A 24,513-nucleotide genomic window follows, 5' to 3' on the forward strand; every position below is an offset into this window, starting at 1 on the left:
TACTTAACAATATAGCAAAAGAACACACACAAAAAAGATGGAGAAACCTGACCATTTCTTATTTGATGGGAGGCAAAGTGTTTGTTAGTACAAGGGGGTGTATGTAATGTTATAGTTAGGGTAGCAAGAATTGGAAAACATGATTGCTTAATCTATTACTCCTTTTGCTATGCAACATTGCTGCTTTCATAATACTAAGTATGTCTTTATATTACATTTTATAAGTAGAAACATCAGTAGTCATAATAGAAATAAGTAAAGTAAAATGAAAATATAAGCTAAACTACACTTTTAACTGATAAGCCTGTGTAATCTAGTCTAGTTTTTAAATTGAAGACAGTACAAAGGATGATAAAACAAAATTTTAGCAAGTCATGTGTAGTGTCAGGTAAGAACTATGACCAAGGAGGGTTTGCACCAGGATTGCGAAGTTAATTTAAGGTTTAAAAATCAGGTAGTATAATTTACCATATTAGGATACTAAAAAAGAAAATCCATATATCATTTCAGTAGATGCAGGAAAAGCATTTGATAAAAATCAGTATTCAATCTTGATTTAAAAACATATCTCTGCAAACTAGGAATGGAAGGAAACTCCCTTCTCTTGATAAAGAGAATCTACAAAAAACCTACAGTTCACATTGTATGTAGTTGTGTATGAGTAAATACTTTTCCTTTAAGATTGGGAAAAGGCAATCATCTCTCAGCATTTTCATTCAACATTGTCCTGGAAGTTTTAGTGCAATTAGGTAAAATAAAGAAAAAAATCATATAGATTCAAAAGGAAGAATAAAATTTTAGTGACAATCCTCAAGATTCTGCAAAAAAAGTTTCAAGAAGTAATTAAGTTCAGCACGATTGCTATGTTCATAGATTAGACCGTTCAGTATTATTAGGTTGGTGCAAAAGTAATTGCAGTTTTTGCAATTATTTTTAACCTTTTAAGCTGCAGTTACTTTGGCACCAACGTAATAAAATGTTAGAGTCCCCAAACTAATTGATTTATAGAGTCCATGTATTCTCAGAATCTAAGCAGGCTTTTCTAAAATAAAATGACCGGCAATTCTAAAATTCATATGGAAATTTGAAAGATCTGGATAGCCAAACAATTTTTGAAAGTAAGAGCAAAGTTGGAGGACTAACACTACAGATTTCAAGATCAAGACAGTATAATATTAATGAAAGGCTAAATTCATAAATAAATGGGACAGAATAGAGGACAGAAATAGACCAATATATGGTCAATTGATTTTTCAATATTCAGCTTTACACTATATACAAAAAAACTCAAAATGGATAGTAAACCTAAATATAAGAGTGTAAACTATATAACACTTCCAGAAGAAAATATAGAAAATAATTGTGACTGGTTAGACAAGGATTTCTTAGATGGAACAGAAATAACACAAATTATTGTTTTAAAGTAAAGATAGATTAGACTTCATCAAAATTCAAAACCTTTTCTATTTAAGAGACACTGCTAAGAAAATGGAAAGGTGAGCCACAGACGAGGAGAAAATAGTTGCAAAATGTGAAAGGGAAAAGAATAGTCTTTTCAACAAATGGTACTCAGACAACTATATGCAAAAGAATGAAATTTTACTTCACACTATGTACAAAATTAATTCAGAATGTAAGATCTAAAATTTCAAATAAAAAAAAATCTTCATGACCTTGATCACAGTTGTTTCTTACATATAATACCTAAAGTACAACCAACAAAAGATACATAAATAAATTAAAATTATCAAAATTAAAAGCTTTTGTGCTTCAAAGGACACCATCAAGAAAGTGAAAAGACAACCTACAGAATAGGAGAAAATATTAGCAAATCATATACCTGATAAAGGATTGGTATCTGGAATATATAAAGAAGTGTTACAACTCAAAAAATAAAAAGAGAACTCAATTTTAAAATGAGCAAAGGATTTGAATAGACATTTCTCCAAAGAAGATATGCAAGTGACAAATAAGCACATGAAAAGCTGCTCAATGTGATTAGTCATTAAGAGATTGCAAATTATGGCTGCAGTGAGATACCAGTACACATCTATTAGAATAACTAAAAATTTAAAAACTGACAAAATTAAGTACATATATATAGAAATGTGGAGCAGCTGAACTCTAACACATTTCTAGTTGGTTTGTAACAATTTGCATTTTTCCTATAGTTATACATGCATTTAGTATATTACTCAGGAATCCCTCTCCTAGGTATTTATCCAAGAGAAATGTGTCCATGTAAAGACCTGTATTAGAATGCTTAAGGCAGTTTTATTTATAATTGCTATAAACTGGAAGCAACCCAAATGCCCATCAGTTGATAAATGGACAAACAAATCTTGGTATATCTACATAATGAAATACTCAACAGTGAAAATGAGTAACTGATACATACAATAACTGATACATCTCAAAAGCATGGTGGTAAGTGAAAAAAGCCAGGCACAAAAGGGTACATAATGTATGATTCCATTTACATGACATAACGTTTTCCTCCCAACTCCTGAAGTATTAATGTAATATTTCAAAGTAATATATTTTCACAAGATGCTATTTTACATACTGCTGAAATTCATACATAAGGATATTTATAGCTTTTATTAGTGAGTACATCAATATTATTTTACTAAAGGTAGATGTTTTGTTTTGAATTGCTTTTTGCTAACAGATATTGTTAAATGTAGTGATCTAAGAATTCGCCTGGAATATGGGATAAAATCTTTCTGTTTAGTATGTACTAAGTCTCATTAAAGTATGGCAGCTTTAAAGTATACCAACTTGAAATATTTTAAACTCCAGGTCTCACTATATTACATGCTGTTAATTTTCATTTGTTTGGGTTGAATAATGTGTGGAGACTGAAGGGGAAAAGAGAATCTGTGATCATTTGACCGAATACTATTTAGTTAAATAGGAAGATTTGTTGTTCTGGACTCTGGTGTGTGGTATCTAAATAACGAGGACTACAAAGAAAATGTTTATCAGCCTCACGTAAGTGATAAAGATTTTAAGGTGAATTTTAGGTAGGGGTTAGAGAAATACCCATAATGAAACTATCTTGGTAGGAGATACTCACATTTTTGAAGAAACATGTTGGGTGGGGGGTGTTGAGAGGTGAAGGGAGGGGAAATTTGGGAACAGTGATTATGACTATAGTTTTATAAACCATTATGAATGTCACTAAGACTTTGGGGTACAAAGTTTATAGTTATAATATGTTGGTAAAAAAGTCTTTACTAAACAAATAAGTTTAAACAAATTAGTATTTATTGTTAGTATTTAAACAAAGAAGTATTTATTAAACTAATCTTACCACAGTCTAAAAGAAGGTAATGGAGGAAGGAAGAGCATTGTATAAAGAAAATCCATGACTCTGAGAGTAAAAATGTGGTAGAGAGCGTTTGTTTGGATAAAAAAATAAACCCAAATTTTATGGTAGCGTACTGTGTAATAGCTTTCCTAACGTAGATTACAAACGCAGCATAATGGCTGTGGTAGTGATGGTGTAGAAGCTATCTACTTAGGAAGGCATGTAGAACAATTGATGAAATCTTTATGTGCTTTGCCAATAATTTAATTATTAGGAAAGTAATGAGAGTAATTGCTATTCTGAGTTTTGATCAAAAAGGCTGAATTGGTTAGCATTTGAGACATGATGGACCTTGAGACAAAGCCTTCAGTTCTCTTTAGATCAGCAACAACTGTTGACATTTTTGGGTCTGATAACTCATTTTTGGGACTGTTCTTTGCATTGTAGGATGTTTAACAGCATCCCTGGCCTCGGCCTTCGAGATGCCAGTAGCTAGTAGCACTCTCCCTTCTCCCCTCGACCCCCATTGTGACAACCAAAAATGTCTCAAGACTTGGCCACATGTCCCCTGGGAATCAAAATTGCCCTCAGTTGAGAACCACTGCCCAAGACTTTATGTTAAGGAAAGAAATGCTGGGCACAACCAGGCATGTGCTTTAAGCTTAGGAAGTTTAATCAAATTTACTGAAAAGATAAATCCTAGTATAGTGATTCCAAGTAAAGGATACTATTTCAAAAAGAGGTAAACATAAAAAGGTTGCAGTCAAGGAAACCAGGTTTATTCCACAGGTAGTTCTCAGCTCAAATTTAAGAGGATATTAATGACCACATTCAAGATGAGTACATATCCAGGGATAAATGCAAAAGAGCATAAATCTATAAAAATTGTGTTGAACCAAAAGTCCATGATGAGCCGAGACTTGTGAAAAGTTTTCAAGACAATAAAAACAATTCCCCCCTCCCAAGCCTTCCCCTTTTAGAGTAATGGGTTCAAGATGTATGAGAAAATGATAAATTCACTACATGTGACCACTTATTCTTGAATTATTTTTTGAATGTTCAGTCACTAAAGATGTGGAATGGACAATGTTTTTCTTAGAAACTGTACCTCTTACCATCTTGTGGAGGGAAATACACATAGAAGCAAATAGTAACTTGAGTGTACCTTTATAATAGTGGAAGTTTGTAGAAAATGAAATGATACATAGGTATTGAGGGAGTAAAGAAAGGCTTCTGAAGGTAACATTTGAGTTGAGTTTTAAAGGATGGACTAGATTTCTCAACTGAGGAAGAACAATTCAGGTGGAAAGGGAACAGCATTTGTTACCTTACAGAGCCATCTGAAAGTGTATCTTTGAAGAACCAGGAGTTTGGTATAAATTGAACTTATTTTATGATGAATAGGAAGGGGTAAGGAGATGGTGGAAGAGGAGACTGAAATGGCAGGTTGGGCCTTTTGGGTTAATGGATAAAAAAGAATTCCATTGTGTCTTGTTTTTTTTATTTTCATTCTTGTGACTTTAAAAAAATGTAGATAAAAGAATTAAAGATCAGGGAAAGAAGAAATTTGATCACTTTCAATTAGTTTACACCCCCAGATCTAGGCAGATTACACCCTAGAATATTGAATCAACATGCTGATGTGATTGAGGATCTTTAGAAAAACTTTGGAGAATGAATTGTGGAGCTGCCAGAAAATTAAAGATAAGTAGATGGTCTGATTTTCTTATCAGTGACAGTCTTCAGACAGAGGCTTGAACTTTTCTTTATTTACTACTACAACTGCTCCTGTTCAAGCTTCACCATCTCCAGTTGAGTAATCACAGTAAATTTTCTATCTAGTTACAGTGCAGCTACTTTTGTCCATTTACAGTTAGTTACCCACATTATGGCCAGATTCTTTTTTAATTGCAAATTTGATTAATTCAAATCTTCCAGCCTTTCTGTGGATTTTCTTAATCTGGCACTGTATGACCTTTCAAGTTCCATTCTTATCTAACTACTCTCCTCATTTCCTTACACCTCAGCCACACAGTTTACGTCTATTTCCTGGAAAGTACCTTGATACCTTCTTCACAAGACGTTTTTGATGTTGTTTTCCTCTTCCTAGAATTTCTTCCAACCCCATCCAACTTAAAGGAGTCATCCTTTAAATTTTTTTTCTTTTTTTTTTTTTTTAAATTTCAAATAAGCCTTCATGGCATGTTATGCACTTATCACAGTTAGATTATATTTATTTGTATGGTTATTTGATTGGTATCCATTCCTCTTTTCCTTCCTTCATCACTAGATTGTGTCATTTGAACAGGACATTTGTATTTTTACTCTCAAATCTGACTGAATGTTAAGTACTCATTAAATATTTGTTACATGTATTTCAGGTTAAATGCTGACTTATTAGAGATGATCTAAAACGTATTCCTTTGTTGGTAGAGTTTGTACATGATCATTGGTTTTTTAAAATTATTTTTGATTACCACATATGTCAAATATATTGATAATATAGTGGATATCTCTATACCCATCATTACAATTAAACTAATAGCATTTTACCCTATTTGCTTCTGGTTTTTTGTTTAAAATAAAATATTAAATTACAGTCTAAGCCTTGGGCCTCATTTCTTCATCTCCAAAGGTAACCCCTAGCGTAGAGCTGATATATTTAGTCATTGTTCTTAAATTTTCTCAGAATAGTGATTTCTAAAAAGATGGCCACCACACAGTCATATCAAAAACAAGCGTACAAATAAATCAACAAGCCACACACAATAAGAACAAAATAATTTCGTTTGAGATGTAGAAAATAAAGTTCTTTCAAAAGTTTCTATTAGCTTATCATTGTGAAGAGTAAATCACTATATTAAAGGGCAAATTTCATGTATTATTGAAAAAGAGTTGTATCTGAAGTTTTTGTTTATTTTTCCAAGTAATTATATTTGATAACCAGCCATACAATAATTTAATTTTCCATAAAATGGAGTTTAATCTTTTCTCTAAATAGTTACTTTCTTAAATTCCTTCCAAAAATGAGATTTCATGGATACACACATATAATTAGAAGTTTATTTATATGTAAACAGGCAGTAATGATCATTAGAAAGTTTGTTCTGCTTTTCCCTCATGTTGAATTGTTAATATGTCCTTATTCTGGCATGCTTCAAAACATAAAATATCTATTTTTCCATAATGTTTGAATTTTAAAAATGATTATGGTAGTTGAATGTTAGTGTTATCTTTGAATTAGCTATTCACTAAATGGTGATTAAAAATCAGTAAACAATTATCTTTTATTTAAAAAGCAATGGAGAAATATTCTTTTCAGTTCAGAATGTTCTGCTGATACTCATGAATCTGTTGTTCATCCAAGGAAGTAAAAACAGTTGGACTGTGTTTACCATAACTCCTTGTGGAATTGCACAAAAGGTATACATATTGCTCAATAGAAAAAGGAAAACTTTTTTCTCATTTTAAATTAAGGTGTAATAACAATTTAAACGAAACATCAAAAGTTTTTATGACTTGTATAAGAGGCCTCATTTTAATGTTTGTGGCTAGTTTCAGCTTTCTCATTAGATTTGTAAAATCATGTAATATTGAAAATGAGTACTGCATTATCTATAGTAAAAGTAAAGCGGTTTTTTCAGGTGTTCTGAATATAAATTTAGATATAGTTAGAAGTCTATACTTTTTGAGGTATTCAAAGGAACAAAAATACTGAAAACCACAAAATTTATATACTATCTACTTCTGCATTTGAAAGGATAAGTTTCTTGAGAGGAGGAGGATTTAAATAGATTATATTGACCATATGTTGTGATTAGCATATAATTCCAGTTTCAAACTTCTCAACAGATGGGGGGGGAAAGTAAAAATACTGTTTTGTAGGGGCATTAAAAACTTTCTTCTTCACAACTAACTGTTAAGGTACATAGTATAAGAGTGCATTTGTGTGGGACATAACCAGTCCGAAAGCATTGAAATGTAGTAGGGTTTTGTTATGTTTGATTTTTTTGCTTTTATTAAAGTCTATAAATGATTTGCATAGTTCAGTAACTCTAGCACTTCAGTGGTGGATGTATTTCCATTGGAGGAAGGCGGGGGCAGGATAGTAGTCATAATATTTTGAGATTATGTTTTCAAACTGGATACTGCAGTATACGAAAAATAGTACTTTGTTGAAGGACGTAAGACCAATAAGCTCTCAATACAGAGTCTAGAAGCATATTTTTTTTATTATGTGAAAATTGAGCATAAGCTTAATATAGCACTTGAGTCATTGGGGAAAAGGTAGATTATTCAGTAATTTGTATTGAGACAATTGGATACTGATATAAGGAGAAACTGAACTCAGTCTCCTTAATATGTACAAATATAAAAACAAAGTACTATATGAAAATAATAGGTATGTTTTTAGTCTTCAAGTAAGGAATGCCTTTTATTTTTTTAAAAGCAGGATATCAGAGCTAGACGCTAAAGGAAACATCAACATATTTTGGCATATCAAGAAAAACAAATTAAAGAACACTGACAAACTGGAAAAAAATTACAGCATATTTAATGGAATTATATTACTAATATATGAAGAGATCCTTCCAATCAATAAAAACACAAACAAACAAACAAACAAAACATGGACAAAGTAATTGAATATGTAGTATAAAGGAGAAAAAACAAATGACCAGTGAACAGTTGACAGTTGAACAAATTCATTAATATTTTAAGAAGTCTGGGTCAAAATAAGAAAAAGATTCCACTCCCATCCCCACCCTAGTCTGATGACAAAGATAAAAAAGAATAATATCTAGGATAGTTCAATATTAAGTGAGAGTGAAAGTTGGTGCAGTCATTTTGGAGAGCAGTTGTACAGTATATTTTAAAACTAATGTTCATGAACATAATGTATCCTGCAAAAAGGGCTCTGCAAATATACAGGAATGTTCATCATAGCAAATATATATTGTTAGAGCAAAAAGTTAGAACAACCCAAATATAAATCAGTAGAATTCTGTCAGCTGTCCAGTGTGCTCATTGAAAAGCAATTCACAAAATATCTTTTTATATCAATATGTATAGGTAACACATTTAGAACAATGAATACATATATTCCATTGAATGAATGTACACCATAATTTTAAAAAGTGTTCTGCAATAGTGGACACTTAGAGTCCTTCCAGTTTTTCACTATTATAAATAAGGCTGTGATGAACATTCTTGTACATACAACTTGGTATACTTGCTTTTGTCTTTCTTTGCCGTGAATTCCATGAATCGCAGAATCAGAAAGTTGTATCCAGTCTACATTTTTATATATATTGCCAAATGCAGTTTTATACCATGAGGTGGTATAAAAGTTAGAATTTTTAAATGGAGCCATGAAATTGAATATATTATGCAGTATGACCTAGGATATTACAAAATCATGTTTAAAGTTATTACAAATAAATTATCAGTCAGGTAGATTTTTTAAACAAGTATACCTATTATTATGACTAATATCATTAGCAGACAGGTAAAGGCAAACAAAATTGCTTCTGAGTTCAGTATCAATCCATGGGTAAACAGGCCTTGTCAGTGTCTAGGGATAGCTGTCTACCTCTGATGTCAGCAGCTTCTCATCCCGGCTTCTCAGTGTCCATTGTTGAGTGTCAGGGACAAGGGTACATGTCCACTCACACTTAAGTGCCTGATAAGGTCCCTTCCAATGAGATTGGAGAGTGTCTTTTATTTTATGTCCTTTCTAAATAAAAACAAAAACAAAAATCTCCAGGTAGCTAGTCAGTGATCTTTGAAATCTTTGTCTCCTGGGAGCTCCCTGTGAAAGGAAGCAGTTAACAACTTGGCATTTTCTTAAAGTGACTCTATCAAACCTTGGCAATAGTGTAAAATGTCTCCTTTCAGTAATGTCAGCTCATAAATTCCTTCATCTGAGTCCAGCTTAAATGTACTGTGATGCATGAAGGAATGAAAAAAATGAAAAATGGGGAGGCAGGGAAGAACCAAACAGCAGTCTTTGGTTTCCCGTAGCCTTAACTATTCATTTAATTAACAACCATTGTTTACCCATATAATATATCCTAGAAGTTTTCATCACTTATTTTATAATGTTTCCCATGCAATTTTAAATCTTTTGAGGTATTCTAGGAACACTTCTGAAATACCGCAGTTATTCCTGCATGTATTGCGATTTTAACCCTTAACCTCAATGTCTAATGAAAACTAAGAAGTAATCAATTAGTATTCTTTAGCTTGGACATTTTATAATCTCTAGAAACATTTTCATAGATACCCAAGTTAATTATTAACATGGACTTAAGTAAAACCCAGGTAAAATAAAGACGTTTGTTTTACTTAAACCAGCAAACATAAACTGCTTTTATTTACTAAGGATTAATCTTAGATCACGTGAACTTGGAAAGCATTTGAGTTAGTTTCTATATTTCTGAGAATTTTAGACTACCCAGTTCTTACAAGCACTTGCCTTTAAATTAATTTTAATACCATCCAGAGGTAGAAAATTATCTCACATTTGCCACACAAAACGTACACACACACAGATCTGTTAGCCATGAGAAAAGCTCACTAGTTTATAAAAGAACAGTTGGATCCAAATTTTTCCCTAGAGACATTTACAATTTATATCTGTTCCAAATGACCTTCCCCCTTAAAAAAAAAAAAGGACAGCCATTTTTAATACCTTAGAGAATAGGTTTGACACCTAAACAACAACATAGGTTGATCTATTTATCTAAATCCTTTTACATAGTTTCATTTTAGCTTAGGGGAAAAGGCCTTTTAAGTTCTGAGACAGTCTCTAATATGTTTCCCCCCATGCATTCTGCCTAAGTTTTTCTAATTGTGTATGCAAAAATTAATTTAGAAGTATCTAAGAATCCTCATCTTGGCCGTCTTAGTTATAAATGGGAGGCTGACTGTGGTGGGCCTTGTGGCCTACTGTGTTTCCCCTAAACCTAGCCGGGCAATCAGCTCTAATGCATCTTTTGAAGCAAAAAGTAATACAAGACCGGTCTTATTTTACTATAAGTAAAATATATACCTATTTTACTTGTTTTACTATAAGACTGGGTCTTATGTAATAATAATATAATCTAGTACCAGATCTTATAATATATATTATGTATTATAATTATATATACTATACTATAAGATTGGGTCTTATATTAATTTTTGCTCCAAAAGATGCATTAGAGCTGATTGTCCGGCTAGATCTTATTTTCGAGGAAACAAGTAAGAGGCACTATTTTCCATGCTAATTTTGAGATCTATAGAGGTTGAACAAACCTCTAGGGAAAACCAGCCTTTATGTGCACGTCTCCAGACAAGCCAAATTTAGCGGCTATCACTATAGGGCTGCTTTATACCCTAGAGGAAATTTTTCTTCAGGCAACCCCACAAGATTCTTAAGTCACCGAAGAATACCTGAGCCAGGGCCAGTGAGAGCTTACCAGACACCACCGGCATTGAGACTTTCAGAGGCATGGACTGCTCTGTCTTGCATCTCTCTCCCTCTGTCTCCCTCTTCGTCTGTCTCTCTGTCTCTCTCTCTCTCCCCCCCCTTACTCTCTCTCTCCCCCCCCACACACACACCTTCTCCCCATTCCAGAGTGTCCTGCCCTTCTCCCAGGGTTCCTGCAGGCTTCTCTGGGATGGGCTATGCTACTGCACTGGACAACTCCCAGCACCCATCTCTGCCACTCCGGAATTGGGGTTCTGAACTATCAGAACCCCATTGACAATTCGGGTTGGGGAAGCAAATGTCCTTTCTCTTTTGGAGCTCAAGATTGTTGATAGTTCAGTCTCATTTAACCAGCCAAGATTTTGTTCAGACTCTCTGTAAGCAATTCAATTAAAAAGCCAAAATTAAAACAGCAACCCATTTTTTTCCCGTTTCCCTGAGTATTCTCAACCCTTATTCATCTGAAGGATTTTCTTAAAACAGCTCAAATAAAGTCATGGCCTGCTATTTAAAGAAAGGAGGCCCAAAATTCCAAGAGAAACTCACCCCAGGTCACCCGATGAGAAGAAGGAAGCAGGTGGGGCACATTGAGCTCTTGCTGTTGTACCTAGCACTTGGTCCGGTCCACAGGGGCTCCCGAGTATGCCTCTTTGGAATCCTGTGGACTATGCCAAGTAAATGTTGATGTATGAAGTGTTGAAACTGTAGAGAAGTTTTATAAGAGTTTATTTGAGCCTAACTGAGGACATGTGCCAGGTAGCAAGATCTCAAATGCTTCCCAGATAGATTTTTCAAAAGAAATGTTAAGTATCCTTTTTATTTACTTTTTAAATATATTATTTTGCAATAAACTTACAGAAAAGCTACAACAATAGCAGATTCCTGTAAGCCCTTCACCCACTTTTCCTAATGTTAACATCTTGCATAATCATGGTACATTGACAAGACTAAGAAACTAAAATTGTTATATTACTAGTAACTACATGCTTTATTCAAATGTCAATGTTTCCACTAATCTATTTTTTTTTCCTTTGGTTCCAGAATGCAATCTAGAATAACACTGTATTTAGTTGCCTTTTCTCCTGAGTCTCCTCCAGTCTTATGAGAGTTTCTTAGTCTTTCCTTCTTTTTTATGACCTTGACAGTTTTGAGGATTACTGGTTAGGTATTTTATTGAACATCCCTCAATTTGGGTTTGCCTGATGTTTTCTAATAATACTGGGGTTAGCCTTTATCACTTGGTTTAAGGTAGTGTCGTCTGCCAGGCTTCTCTCCCAGAAAAGTTACTATTTTCCCTTTCCCTACCCCATTCTTTGGAATCTGTGTAGTCCCGCCCACACTCAAGGGAATAGGGATCAATAAACCCCACCTGTAGACTCAAAAGGCTACATACTGTCTTTCACAGAGCAAGTTTTTTAGTTTGATAAAGTCTAATTTATCAGTTATTTCTGTTATGGATTGTGCTTTTGGTGTCATATGTAAAAATCACTGCCAAATCAAAGAGAGGTTTTTTTAAACAGCTTTATTGAGATATAACTTATGTACTATAAAATTCACCCATTTAAAGTATACAATTAATTGTTTTATTTGTATTCAGAGTTGTGCAACCATTATCACTGTCACTTTTAGAACGTTTCATCACCTCAAAAAGAAACCCCATACCCATTGGCAGCTGCTCCTCATTTCTCCCCAAGCTGCCTAGCCCTAGACAATGATTATGTTGTCTGTATAGATTTGCCAATATGGACATTTCCAATAGATGGAATCATACACTGTGTGGTCTGTTGTGACTGGCTTTTTGGACTTAGCATGATGTGTTCAAGTTTCATCTATGTTGTAGCATGTATTTCATTCTTTTTAATTGCAACGTGTTCTATTGTATGCATATATCAACATTTTGTTTGCCATTCATCAGTTGATGAACATTTATATTGTTTCTATTTTTTGGCTATTATGAATAACGCCACTGTGAACATTTGTGTACAGAATTGTGTGTGAACATGTTTTCGTTACACTCAGGTAGATACCTGGAAATAGAATTGCTGGTTCATAATGGTAATTCTATGTTCAACATTTTCAGAAACCCAAGATTGATTTTTAAATACATATTTTTATTATTTTGGAGTAAATGTATGTGGCTTTTCTATTGTTCCTGAATGCATAAGAGCTTCATGTAATTGTCTCCATTTGTGAATAATAATAATATTTTAATAAGTATCATTGAGCACATATATAGTACATATATAGCACTTATATAGTACATCAGGGACATGCCCATAAATGAAGTATGGTCTTTATCCTTAAGGAAATGGGAACTACAGTCTAATAGAAGAAACAGGCAACTCCAGTCCAGATTGATCGATGAAATAATAGGGAAGTAGTAGCATCCCAGAGGAGGGAGTCATCCCATGTGTTTGAGGGGGTCAGGAATGGCTGAGGAAGAGATTCAGGATTAGATCTTGTGTGATAGTAACTTGTCAAATAAAGTGAGACATTTCATTTCAGGCTGGTGATGAGCACCTGCAAACGCATGGCGATGTGGAGCAGTACGACTGTCAGGCGACTGCAAAGGATCGCTTTGCTAGAGCATTGTTGAGGAAAGAGTCTAGAAATAAAAGACTGAAGATCGGACAATAACAAGACCTAAAAGCCTTTCTATGCTGTCTTGAGGAGCTTGGAGTGTTTTGGCTGATCTGTTTTTCAAAATCTGTGTGTGTGTGTGTGTGTACACGTGTGTGTGTGCACACTGGCAAAACATCACACATCTTACTAAAACTTGAATTCTACTTGAAGATTTGGACATAAAATAATTATTGCATTGAAACAATCAGGTTTTTATGTAATTGAATATCACATTGTAAATTTTCCAGATAACTTTAGAGCTTGTTAGGGCTTCTTTGACTACTCAAAAATATGCAGGGTATACTGGGTTTCTTTAGGCAGAGAGTAGCAGCATTTTCTTCAAAAGGTGTATTGTGCTTAGCTTTTATTACCATATTTTATCTATTCTGACATTTTAAAAAACTTTCTTTTAACAATCGGGATATGTCTTACTGTCTATAGTGATACCTGAAATTATGGTGTATTTTACAATCTAGGATTTTAGGCTAGGCATAATATATCGTTTCCTCATTAGAAAGCAACATAGTAATTGTAGAAAACTTGAAACATATAGAAAATGTGAGGAATAAAATAATCTGTAATCCCACCACACTCAGAAATGACTGCAGTTATTATTTTGGTATATTTCTTTCTGGCATTTTTTCTGTCTCTATACATATATATATGTGTGTATATATATATATACACACACACACACACACATATATATATATATATATATATATTTTAAATTGAGTTCATAAACCATGTACAGTTTATTCTGTTTTTTTGCTTAACATTGTTTGCTGAACATCATTCTGTAATTTTTCAACAAAATTTCAAATGTTGCCTAATACTTTATTATATGTATATGAAATTACTTAATCTTTACATTTTAAAAAACATTTTATTATAGAAATCTTAGTTCCACATCATATCTAATTTCTTTAGGATGAATTTCTAGAAGTAGAATTTACTGAATATAGAGTGTAATTTTTTTTTTCTTTTTTCTTCAAGACTCTTAAGAATACCATCAATTTGCTTTCTGGAAAGTTACATCAAAGAGTCTGTATGTGATTGAAATCTTTCTGGTAACTCTGAAACTATAAACTCTCAACCCTTCTGCACTACCTGTTTTGCACAATAGTGATTTTTTTAAAGAGACCAGTTAGCTTTTTAGTGGCCTGTCAAGGTTTATGGTGTCTATTTCTGACTCAGTTTGCCCATTTCATTTCTTACTTACTGTGCTATGCAGTAATATCTCACTTCTCTGAATCTTAGCTTTCTGCCATCATCATCTGGCTCAATGCACTTGACAATCAGAAATTGGTAAGAGGGTCTGATGGTCTCACAATCCTGTTTATTGGTCTTAGAATTAATGAGAGCTTACTAGATTTATAATTTTGCAAGTTTTATTTTGCGTGAAACAAATTTTGTAAATAACAAAAAAGAGTTGATAATTATGGGGAAAATAGAACATTATAAGAAAGATTGGAAGTTCTCAGAATTTTGCAGTTTTAGTTAGGGTGACTAGTGTAGGGCTCACTAAAATTGATATTTGAGAAAAGAACTGAAGAAGTTGAGAGAGTTAGTTATGCAGATGTTTGTGGGAAGAGAATGGCGTACGGAAAAACAGCCAGTGCAAAGGCCTAAAGAGGGGTGTACCTGGTATGTTTGAGGAGCATCCAGGAAGCCATTGTGTCTGGAGAGAATTAAGCAAAGGACAGTAGGATTATGTCAGAAGGAAGGGAATCAGGAGGCTAGATCATGTGGAGTCTTGTAGACCATTGTAAGATCTTTGACTTTTACTCTGGGTGAGATGACAAGACATTAGAAGCATTTTGAGCAGAGGAGTGACGTGATCTGACTTGTGTTTTAAAAATATCACCCTGGGTTAAGAATAGACTATAGAGAGCCAAGGAAAGACACCTAAGTGATCTCAATAAGCGAAGGAAGAGATAATGGTGACTTGGTCCAGCATGGTAGTGTAGAGGATGAGAAGTTACCAGGTTTAGGATGTATTTTAAAGGTAGAGCCATCATGTTTTCCTGAATGGATGTGTAGTATAAGAAAGAAGAAAAAAAAATAATGATCTCTAGGTTTTTGTCCCAAGCAAAATAGAGCCTTCAGCTGAAATATGGAGATCCTAGATAGAGGTTTTGGGTGAGAACATCTCTTCATTTCAGACACATTAAATTTGAGATATTTGTTACCCAAGTAGATATATTCTGTAACTGAATATATAAATCTGAAGTTAAGAGACAGTTCTGGATTAAAGATAAATATTTAGGAACTGCTGACATGTAGATGGTTTTGAAAGCCCACCAAAGAAATGAGTATAGGTAGAGAAGAGAGCACTATTAAAGATCTAGCCTTGAGATGATTCAATGTTAAGAAATCTGGGAGAAGAGAAGGAACCAGCAAAGGCAACTGAGAAAAAACCACGGAGATTGAAAAAAAACAAAACTCTTAGTATTATTGGAAGAATGTCATATCCTGGAAGTCAAGTAAAGAAAGTGTACCAGGAGAGAGTGATCAAATTGTGTCAAAAGCCGCTGACATACCAAGATGAGGACTGAGAATTGGTCATTGGATTTAGCCTCATGGTGGTTATTTGTGACTTGGACAGCAGTTTCGGTTGAAAAGTAATGGCCAAAACCCAGCTAGAGTGGATTTAAGAGCAAATATAAGAGTGATTTACAAACAAAAAGTGTAGACAACTTGTGAGGAATTTTGCTATAGTGGAGTTGAGTAATGGGTAGTAGATGGTGAGATAAAGAAGATCAAGATATTTGTTTGTTTAAGATAGGAATGAAAATAGCATGATAGAATCCACTTAGGAAGAGGAAAGCTTGATACGGGAGAAAGGGGAGGATTGATGGAGCTATGTCCTTGAATTAGTGTGAAAGAATGACATGATTGGTGGAGGGATGTAAGATAGAAGTATTCCTCTATAGTAAAAGGTGAAAGACCAAATATATGAGGGCACATGTTGTTAGTTGGAAAAACATTTATAATTATAATTCTGTGGCAGTTTTCTTCTGATTGTTTCATTTGTTTCAGGGTAGCAGCCAGTAAGTTCATTAGCAATGAAAGAGGATCAGTCAGAGAGGAGGTGTGAGAAGAGAGAAGATAATGTGAAATAAAGTTTCTAGCAGAGTGGGAGAGCAAATAGACTAGGGAAATACATGATTGCCAAGCATAATTAAGGGCCCGCTTTATGTTTGTGATTATGAATTTAAAGTGGAATCCGACAATATGAGTTTATGTATTTATCCAAATGTATTAAACAACTTGGATGGCTGACATACGAGGCATGGTAAAAAAAAAATACAGTGAATGTTTAAATAAATAAAAAATTATTACAGTAAAAGACACACTGCCATTAATCCCCCTCAAAATACTCCCCCTCACTTCGAACACACTCATCCCATCATTCTTGTCACTTTCTGAAGCAGTTCTGAAAGTCCTCTTTCATGAGTGTCTTTAGTTGCACTGTCGTGGCTGCCTCAAAGTCCTGAATCAATTCAAAACGTTTTCCTTTCTTGGTCATTTTGGCTTTGAAGTAGAGCCAGAAGTCACACAGTGCCAGTTTCAGTGAATAAGGTGGATGAGGACACACTGTAATGCTTTTATTTGACAGAAATTGCTGTACCAGAGATGATGTGTGACATGGAACATTGTCATGATGGAGGCTGAAGTAAAGACACTCACGAAAGAGATCTTCCAGAACTGCTTCAGAAAGTAGCAAGAACAATGGGATAAGTGTGTTCAAAGTGAGGGGTATTAATGGCAATATGTCTTTTACTGTAATAATTTTTTTTATTTAAACATTTACCATATTTTTCAATCACACTTTGTTGAATTAGTAGGAGAGTTGGGTTTAACTAGGATCATGGTTTTGCCATACTGAGTACATACAGTATGAGATCCAGGGCATTGAAGGTGTATGCAAGCGAGTGATTATAAAAATGGAGCATGAAATTTAAGCTGGGTAGGTAAGAAAGAAAAGTTATCAGCTCAATGAGGTACAGTTAAAATGGAACAGGATCAGTAGATTCGATGTCTTGGGAGGGTTGGGGATTTTTGGAGTTGAGTTGTTGGAGGGAGTGAGCAGGAAAGCTAAAGGGGTGCTTAAAGAGTATAAGATTTGAAATTGAAATTATGGTAGGATTATAATTACTGACAATGACAATGTCCTGTATATGACCATGGAAATGAGTGGCTGAGATAAGGTGAAGGACAAGATCATTGCAGGAGAGAAGTTAAAGGTATTGAGAAACCAGGCTATTAGAAATATCATCTATGGATATATTAAAATCCTTCAGAATTAAAACAGGAGAATACTGAAGAGAAGATCAGTAAACCAAGAATTAAAATTATCTAGCAATGAGATGTGATGACTGAAGGGTCAGTGGAGTACAGCAGCAATGATAGGTAGTGGGAGGTATAGTCTAATAAAATGAAAACCAAAGCTGGCAGATTTAGGGTGTGAGTAGAGAGGTGGCAGTGGAATTCACCTGTCCTACTTTCAGGGCCAGTGGTAAAAGGCATACGTGAGAGGAGAGGTCACCACTTGAGAGCTGCGGGAAAATGGTGCTCTCCCTTGGAGGAGCTGGGTTTCCATGGAAGCAGGTGTTGGCAAACTACAGCCCACAGGCCATCTCTAGCCTACCACTTGTTTTTGTATAGTTCATGAGCTAAGAGTGGTTTTTATATTTTTAAATAATTGATAAAAAGTAAAAAAAAAAAAGAATAATTCATGACATGAAAATTATATGAAATTCAGATTTCAGTGTCCATAAATAAAGTTTTATTGGGACATAGCCATGCTCAGTCTTTTAGGTATTGTCTATGACCGCTTTTGTGCTACAATGATTGAGTTGAGTATTTGTGACAGAAATCATGTGATGTCATCGCTTCACACTGCTACTCAGCACTCTGTAAACAACAGTGGCACAGTTACAACTTGACTAGTCTGTGTGTGTCACCATACCACATTGTTTTTTTATTGCCACTTGCATACCTGTTGAGTCATATCAAAAAGGGTGAAGGTGAATTTTGAATGTTGTCATGTGTTTATTATAAAGTAACACTATAGATGTGCTGCAAGAATACAATACGAGGTCTGACAATTAGTTTGCGAACTTGCCACCATGCACTTACATTGGCGGCACTGTACAAACAGCTTGGTAAGGTTCCATAACCCTGGCATATCAGTGTCTCACAGCTGTGTTCATGTGGACATGTGGCAGTGTCTTGCTGAGTGGTGTGCATTATTGTTGCATGTTTTTTGTGTGCAGTCGAGAGAATGTCTGAGCTTGAATTAGAGCAGTGAACAATCATTAAATTTCTTGTTAAACTTGGCAAGAGTGGAAGTGACATGTTAGTCCAAGTTTATGAGGATAATGCCATGAAGAAAACAGTGGTATACAAATGGATTAAACATTGTTCTAAGAAGAGAGAGCACATCACTGATGAAGAGAAGTCAGGGCAGCCAGGAACAAGCAGAACTGATGAAAACATTGCAAAAATTCATTGAATTGCTCATCAAAATCGTCAGCTGACTGTGGGAAGCATAGCAGACCAAGTAAACATCGATAGAGAAACAGTTAGGAAAATCTTCACTGAAAATCTTGGGATGAGATATGTGTATGCAGAAATGGTCCCAAAGGAGCTCACCAATGAACAAAAGTAAAGGAGAGTTGAAATTTGCAAAGACCTTTTGGAGAGGCAAAATGATGTTTTGGGCCGTGTAATCACTGGTGACGAAACGTGTGTACCAATGCGGCCATTAAACAAAGTGTCAAAGTGCACAATGGAAGTCAGCCAATTCTCCACGACCAAGAAAGTTCTGTCAGTCCAAATCGAGAGTCAAAACAATGTTGCTAAACTTTTTTGATATCAGAAGGATTATTCATTATGAATTTTTACCAACTGGACAAACAGTTAACCAAGTTTACTATTTGGAAGTGCTGAAAAGGTTGCCTGAAAAAGTGAGATGAAATCACCTGAACTTTTCACCAACAATTCCTGGCTCTTGCATCACAACAATGCACCAGCTCACACGACAGTCTGTGAGGGAGTTTTTAGCCAGTAGACAAATAACTGTATTGGAACACCCTCCCTACTCACCTGATCTGGCCCCCAGTGACTTCTTTCTTGACTCAAAGGTAAAGAAAATATTGAAAGGAGGACATTTTGATGACATTCAGGACATGAAGGGTAATACCATCACAGCTCTGATGGCCATTCCAGAAAAAGCTTTCCAAAATTGTTTGAAGGATAGTCGGCGCGTAGCTTCCCAAGGGGAGTACTTCAAGGTGACCATAGTGATATTCAGCATTGAGGTGTGTTAACACTTTTTCTAGAAGGAGTTCATGAACTTAATTGCCAGACCTCATATACTGTGTATTGACATTACCATAGTACATACTCATCATAGTATTTCCTACTCACAGGAAAGCAACAATCAGAAAAAAAAAAGGAAAATTTAAAATGGAATATCTCATTATAGCAGAATTTTCTTCCAAAAATAAACAAGGAAAATGAGGCTGTAACTTGTAAGTTTACAAGTAAGTGGCTTGTTAGCCAGACAGGGAAAGTCATTTCGTGAGTGCTTGCTGTAGCAAAACAAATGCGTACAGAGAGAAAAACTTCCTTAAGAACAGCTTTTTGGCAAAAACCTATTGCTCAAAGAACTCAGGCCATTGGGAGCAACATCAATAGTCAATACAAAAGAAGACAAACAATTTGATTGATTTTCCTTGATTCTTGTTGTGCATTTGAGGAGTCAATACCGAGTTTGAAGTGACTGAAGAATTATCCTGAATGTGTAGTCTGCATGGAACAAGTATACGCAAGAAAAGTATTAAAGACGTTGAGAAAACACTAAGTACAACTTGAAGTGGAGTCTGCTGAGATGTGTTACAAGTGATGGTAGTTACAATTATGCAAAGCGCAGAAAAAGCCTTAGTCAAACTAGCAAAGCTTGTGAAAACAAGGTATTTAAGCCTATAGTTATTCATTGTATATTTGAAGTACCTACATCAGCAGGTATTTTGTGGAAAATATTTGAACCTATCATGTGCTATTGAACCACAATGTCAATGATAAATATCATGCACTCATGGATTTAACCATCGAATCATCAAATATTAAAATTTTGTCAGAATTTGAAGCTGAACATCCCAATTTATCTTAGCATACAGCAAAGTTGATGTTTTAGCAATGCTAACATTTTATTGTGTTTTGTTAGTTGAGGATTGCTGTGGTGTGGGGACAGAGCCCCAGAGAGCAGTTTCCAGGCTCTTGGCCTCACATGGGGAGGTGCTGGCTCAGGTAGTAGATGGCCGTCAGCTGTGGCTCTTGAGCCATTGGCCACTAATATAACTGCTGTGGCTGTGATGGGAAGGGAAGTCAAGGAGAGAGTCAGTCTGTTGGCAGAAAGCGGACAGCAGGTCGCATGTCGTGTAAATCCATCCTCCAGTGAGACTATAGCGGTATGACTCCCCTATCTATGGCTCCGTGGGTGTTCCTTTTGGCCTAGCCATATCCTGTGTTCTTATGCGGGGAGCAGGACCAGAGATCCCCCAGGCCGCCGCGCACAACAAAGGAGCAGGACCAGAGGCCTTGCATGCCGCCCCGCACGACATATGGACTAAAGCATCCCCCCATCCCAATTCATATGTTGAAGCCCTAACCCCAAATATGACTACTTGGAGATTGGCCCAATAAGGAGGTAGTTAAGGTCAAATGCGGTCATAAGGGTGGGGCTCTGTTACGATAGGATTAGTGTCCTTATCTGTGTGCGCACACTAGGAACAGGTCATGTGAGTGCACAAAGACACCGGCAACCAACAAGCCTAGGAGAAAGGCCTCGTCAGAAAGCAAACATGGTCCCCTGATTTTGGACTTCCAGCCTCTAGAACTGGGAGAAAACGAATGTCTGGTGTTTACGCCTCCAGTCTATGGTATTTGGTATGACAGTATGAGCTAAGACAAGAAACAAGATGGTTTTTCTGAATGAGAAAAACCACTCTCAACTGTCATTGAGTTTTCATGGAACACTGATAGACTTTGGGAGTAAGCTTTTGCTCCAGATTTGATTTTTCTGAATGAATTCAACTTAAAATTAAAATACAAAATAGCACTTTTACACAAAAGTTAAATGTAACAAAGTCATTTGACAATTAATATTGTTTGAATCACAAGTAATGTTTTCTACACTTCTTGTCCTGTCAGAAATTAACAGGAAGCAAGATCTTCATTCCCACACAAATTTGCAGCAGATGTATTTTCTGAGATCAAACTACAGACTTTATAACCTATTTATGGCTCTAAAGTTTGTATAACCAGAGCCAGGCTTCTTTCTCAACCCAAAGGTTGTTATATAATACATTATCCTGATTCAGACCTTTCTTGTATCTATTTTACATATTAAGCTGCTTTAAGCATTATTGTGAAAAATATTTTTGATGATTAAATAATTTTATAACTACTGGCCTGTAGGTAAATTTCAAGCTCCTTACCCAGTCGGGCTCTCCAGCCTCTCCTCCAAATCTTTACCAGAAACTTGATACTCCAGCAACCCAGAACTACTTCTATACAGTTCCTCTGTGCCTTTTGCTTATATATTGCCCATCTGCCTACAGTATTCTCTCATTTCTTTTCCCCATATGGCTAACTGCTACTTTTCATTTTTGACTTGTTTCAGGTGTCATCTCCAGAAAGCCTTTTCTAGTTATCTTCCTCCTAGGCAGGCTTGGGTTAAGTGTCTTCCTTAGTACTCCACAATCTGTGCTTATGTTCCTCGTTGGTTTTTAATTTTTTTTAATTTGTTTTCATTGTTTTTTTTCTGTTTCATTTGTTAATTTGAACTCCTTAAGAGCAAGAACGATGTTTTAAAGTTGTCTTTATTTATCTACAGTGATTACTATAGAGCCTACATGGCAGACACAAATATTTGTGCAGTAAATTAATTGATTATTGTCTATATCTTTCTGGTGCATCTTGCAGTAAATATGTAACCTAAAATTAAATGTACTTATGTTTTATGTTATCCCTGTGTGAATAGGTGCTCTCCGTTGCATGCATTTATTGGTCATAATGTACATAAACATTTGGGTTTACATATGCATTTAAAAAGAAAGACAAGAATATTATATGCAGCTTTTATTAGGAACTAGAACTTAAGTTTAATAGCTATCCTGTATTTTGTACAACTCTGAAATGTGAAGCTTTTTCATGTAATCTCATGCCAATGTTGACCCATGTGGATTAAAATAGCCCTATTTTAATCTGTGACCAAATTAGGAATTAGAATATCTATCCACTGGGGATTTGTAAATTATTGTAGTTTGTAGTATGACAGGTTTATATAAATAATTGCAGTGATTCCCACTGTGTTTTAAGTTAAAAAAATCTAAGTTCAAATAGAGGAATGTAATGAATGATACAAGTATGTGATTCTTTAGCATATTTGCCTTTGGTATCTTAAATTAGTTATATCTTTTTTAAAGGATCATCAAAACTGACTTGATAAAAAGAAAATTTTTCTTAATCTAAAATATCTACTCATGGTCTCTCAATTCAAATTTGATGTGTACTTAAAATAGCAGGAAGTAACTAATTATCCTCAGTGTGTATTTATAGTATAATTGTTTTCTAAAACATTTCTCTTAGGTCAGATTTTAATGAAAACATTTTAATACTAGAGTGAAGTCATTCCAGAATTTGTTTAAGACAATTCTTAGTGCATTGAACATTTCTGTTTTATAACTTTACATTTTACTATATATTAAGTAATTCTTAATGAACTTTTTTGTTTTTCATTGTGTTTCTCAAGAACCTGAATGTAAAATAGTTTGTTTTAATGCTTCTTTGATTTAAAATTATAAACTTTTCTTTTCATACAGATAAAGACACAATAAATAAAATTAGAGATTTACGAATGAAAGCTGAAGATTATGAAGTGGTGAAGGTGATTGGCAGAGGTGCATTTGGAGAAGTTCAATTGGTAGGTAATCTTAATGAGATTAAAAAACAATAACTGTTTTAAATTTAAAAAATCCACTTGTATGTTTAACATGTTATTTGGGAAAATACTATTTTTATAAAATTATTGCTTTAAATTGCTCTAGACATTCTTGCCTAAGGATATGAAAGCCTAGAGTCAAATTCAGTAATGTGAGATATTTTCCCCAGGTGTTCACGGGTAGAGAAAAAGTTTCAAGCATTCAAAGAGAAATCTTACTCCTAATATTAGACTGTCTAAAATGCTTGGGAATAGTAAGTTTTATAAATAGGAAGCAGCATATATAGCAGGGTGGAGGAAGGGGTATGTGCTATAATATAGGGAAAAGGATTTTTTGGTATTACTTGCTTTGGGTAATTAAAGCCTTGACATTTTCTAGTTGGGATAATTCAGCAGAAGAGAAGAAATAAAAGTGGCTAGAATAATAATGTTAAATTAACAAGTGGTTAAAATCATTTAGTAAATTGTTCTGAGAAACTGAGCTTTAAATTGAAATGTTAACACAAAGTTCATTATTTTCCATTTTCAATTTTAAAGGTAAGGCATAAATCCACCAGGAAGGTGTATGCTATGAAGCTTCTCAGCAAATTTGAAATGATTAAGAGATCCGATTCTGCTTTTTTCTGGGAAGAAAGGGACATCATGGCTTTTGCTAACAGTCCTTGGGTTGTTCAGGTATGATTTTGCTACTGTGTCATTATTGCTATACTAGTTTGTAACTAAACATATCTAAGAAGCTTAGCTTATTTTCCAGAACAATAATAGAGAATTTATTGGCAATTACAGAATTTTTAATATACCATTATTTTTTAAATCATTAAATTCAGTTTTATTCAATCATCTCTAGTAGGAAAGTAAGGGCAAAACAAAATAATTATGTTCCTGTAGAATTTAAATATTAGAAAATTTAAATAATCTGCTTGGATTTGGGAGAAGTCATAAATTACTATACTCTATAACTAGATACTTTTTATTTAATATTGAAATTTAAGTTTTTTCTCAAATATGAGATCTTATTTGTTTAACTGTCTTTTCATCTATTTGTCTTTCGTTTTGTGGAGAGCAAGGAATCAGAAAAATGAAAGGATG

At 34.5% G+C, this 24,513-nt stretch overlaps 1 protein-coding gene across 5 annotated transcripts in view; it reads left to right on the top strand.

Moving 5' to 3' along the window:
• Positions 1–24,513, top strand: part of ROCK1 (Rho associated coiled-coil containing protein kinase 1) — a 149,219-nt gene that overhangs the window by 44,842 nt on the left and 79,864 nt on the right. For all 5 annotated transcript variants that reach the window (XR_013995286.1, XR_013995287.1, XM_081078778.1 and 2 more), the window contains 2 exons: positions 23,306–23,406; positions 23,962–24,099. Coding sequence is in view for 3 of the 5 variants with exons in the window: in XM_081078778.1 (XP_080934904.1) it covers positions 23,306–23,406; positions 23,962–24,099 (239 nt within the window). In the remaining 2 variants the exon portion in view is untranslated. The remainder of the gene's footprint in view (positions 1–23,305; positions 23,407–23,961; positions 24,100–24,513) is intronic.

Source organism: Rhinolophus hipposideros (genome assembly GCF_964194185.1).
Source record: "Rhinolophus hipposideros genome assembly, chromosome: 17".
Classification (NCBI taxonomy): Eukaryota; Metazoa; Chordata; class Mammalia; order Chiroptera; family Rhinolophidae; genus Rhinolophus; species Rhinolophus hipposideros.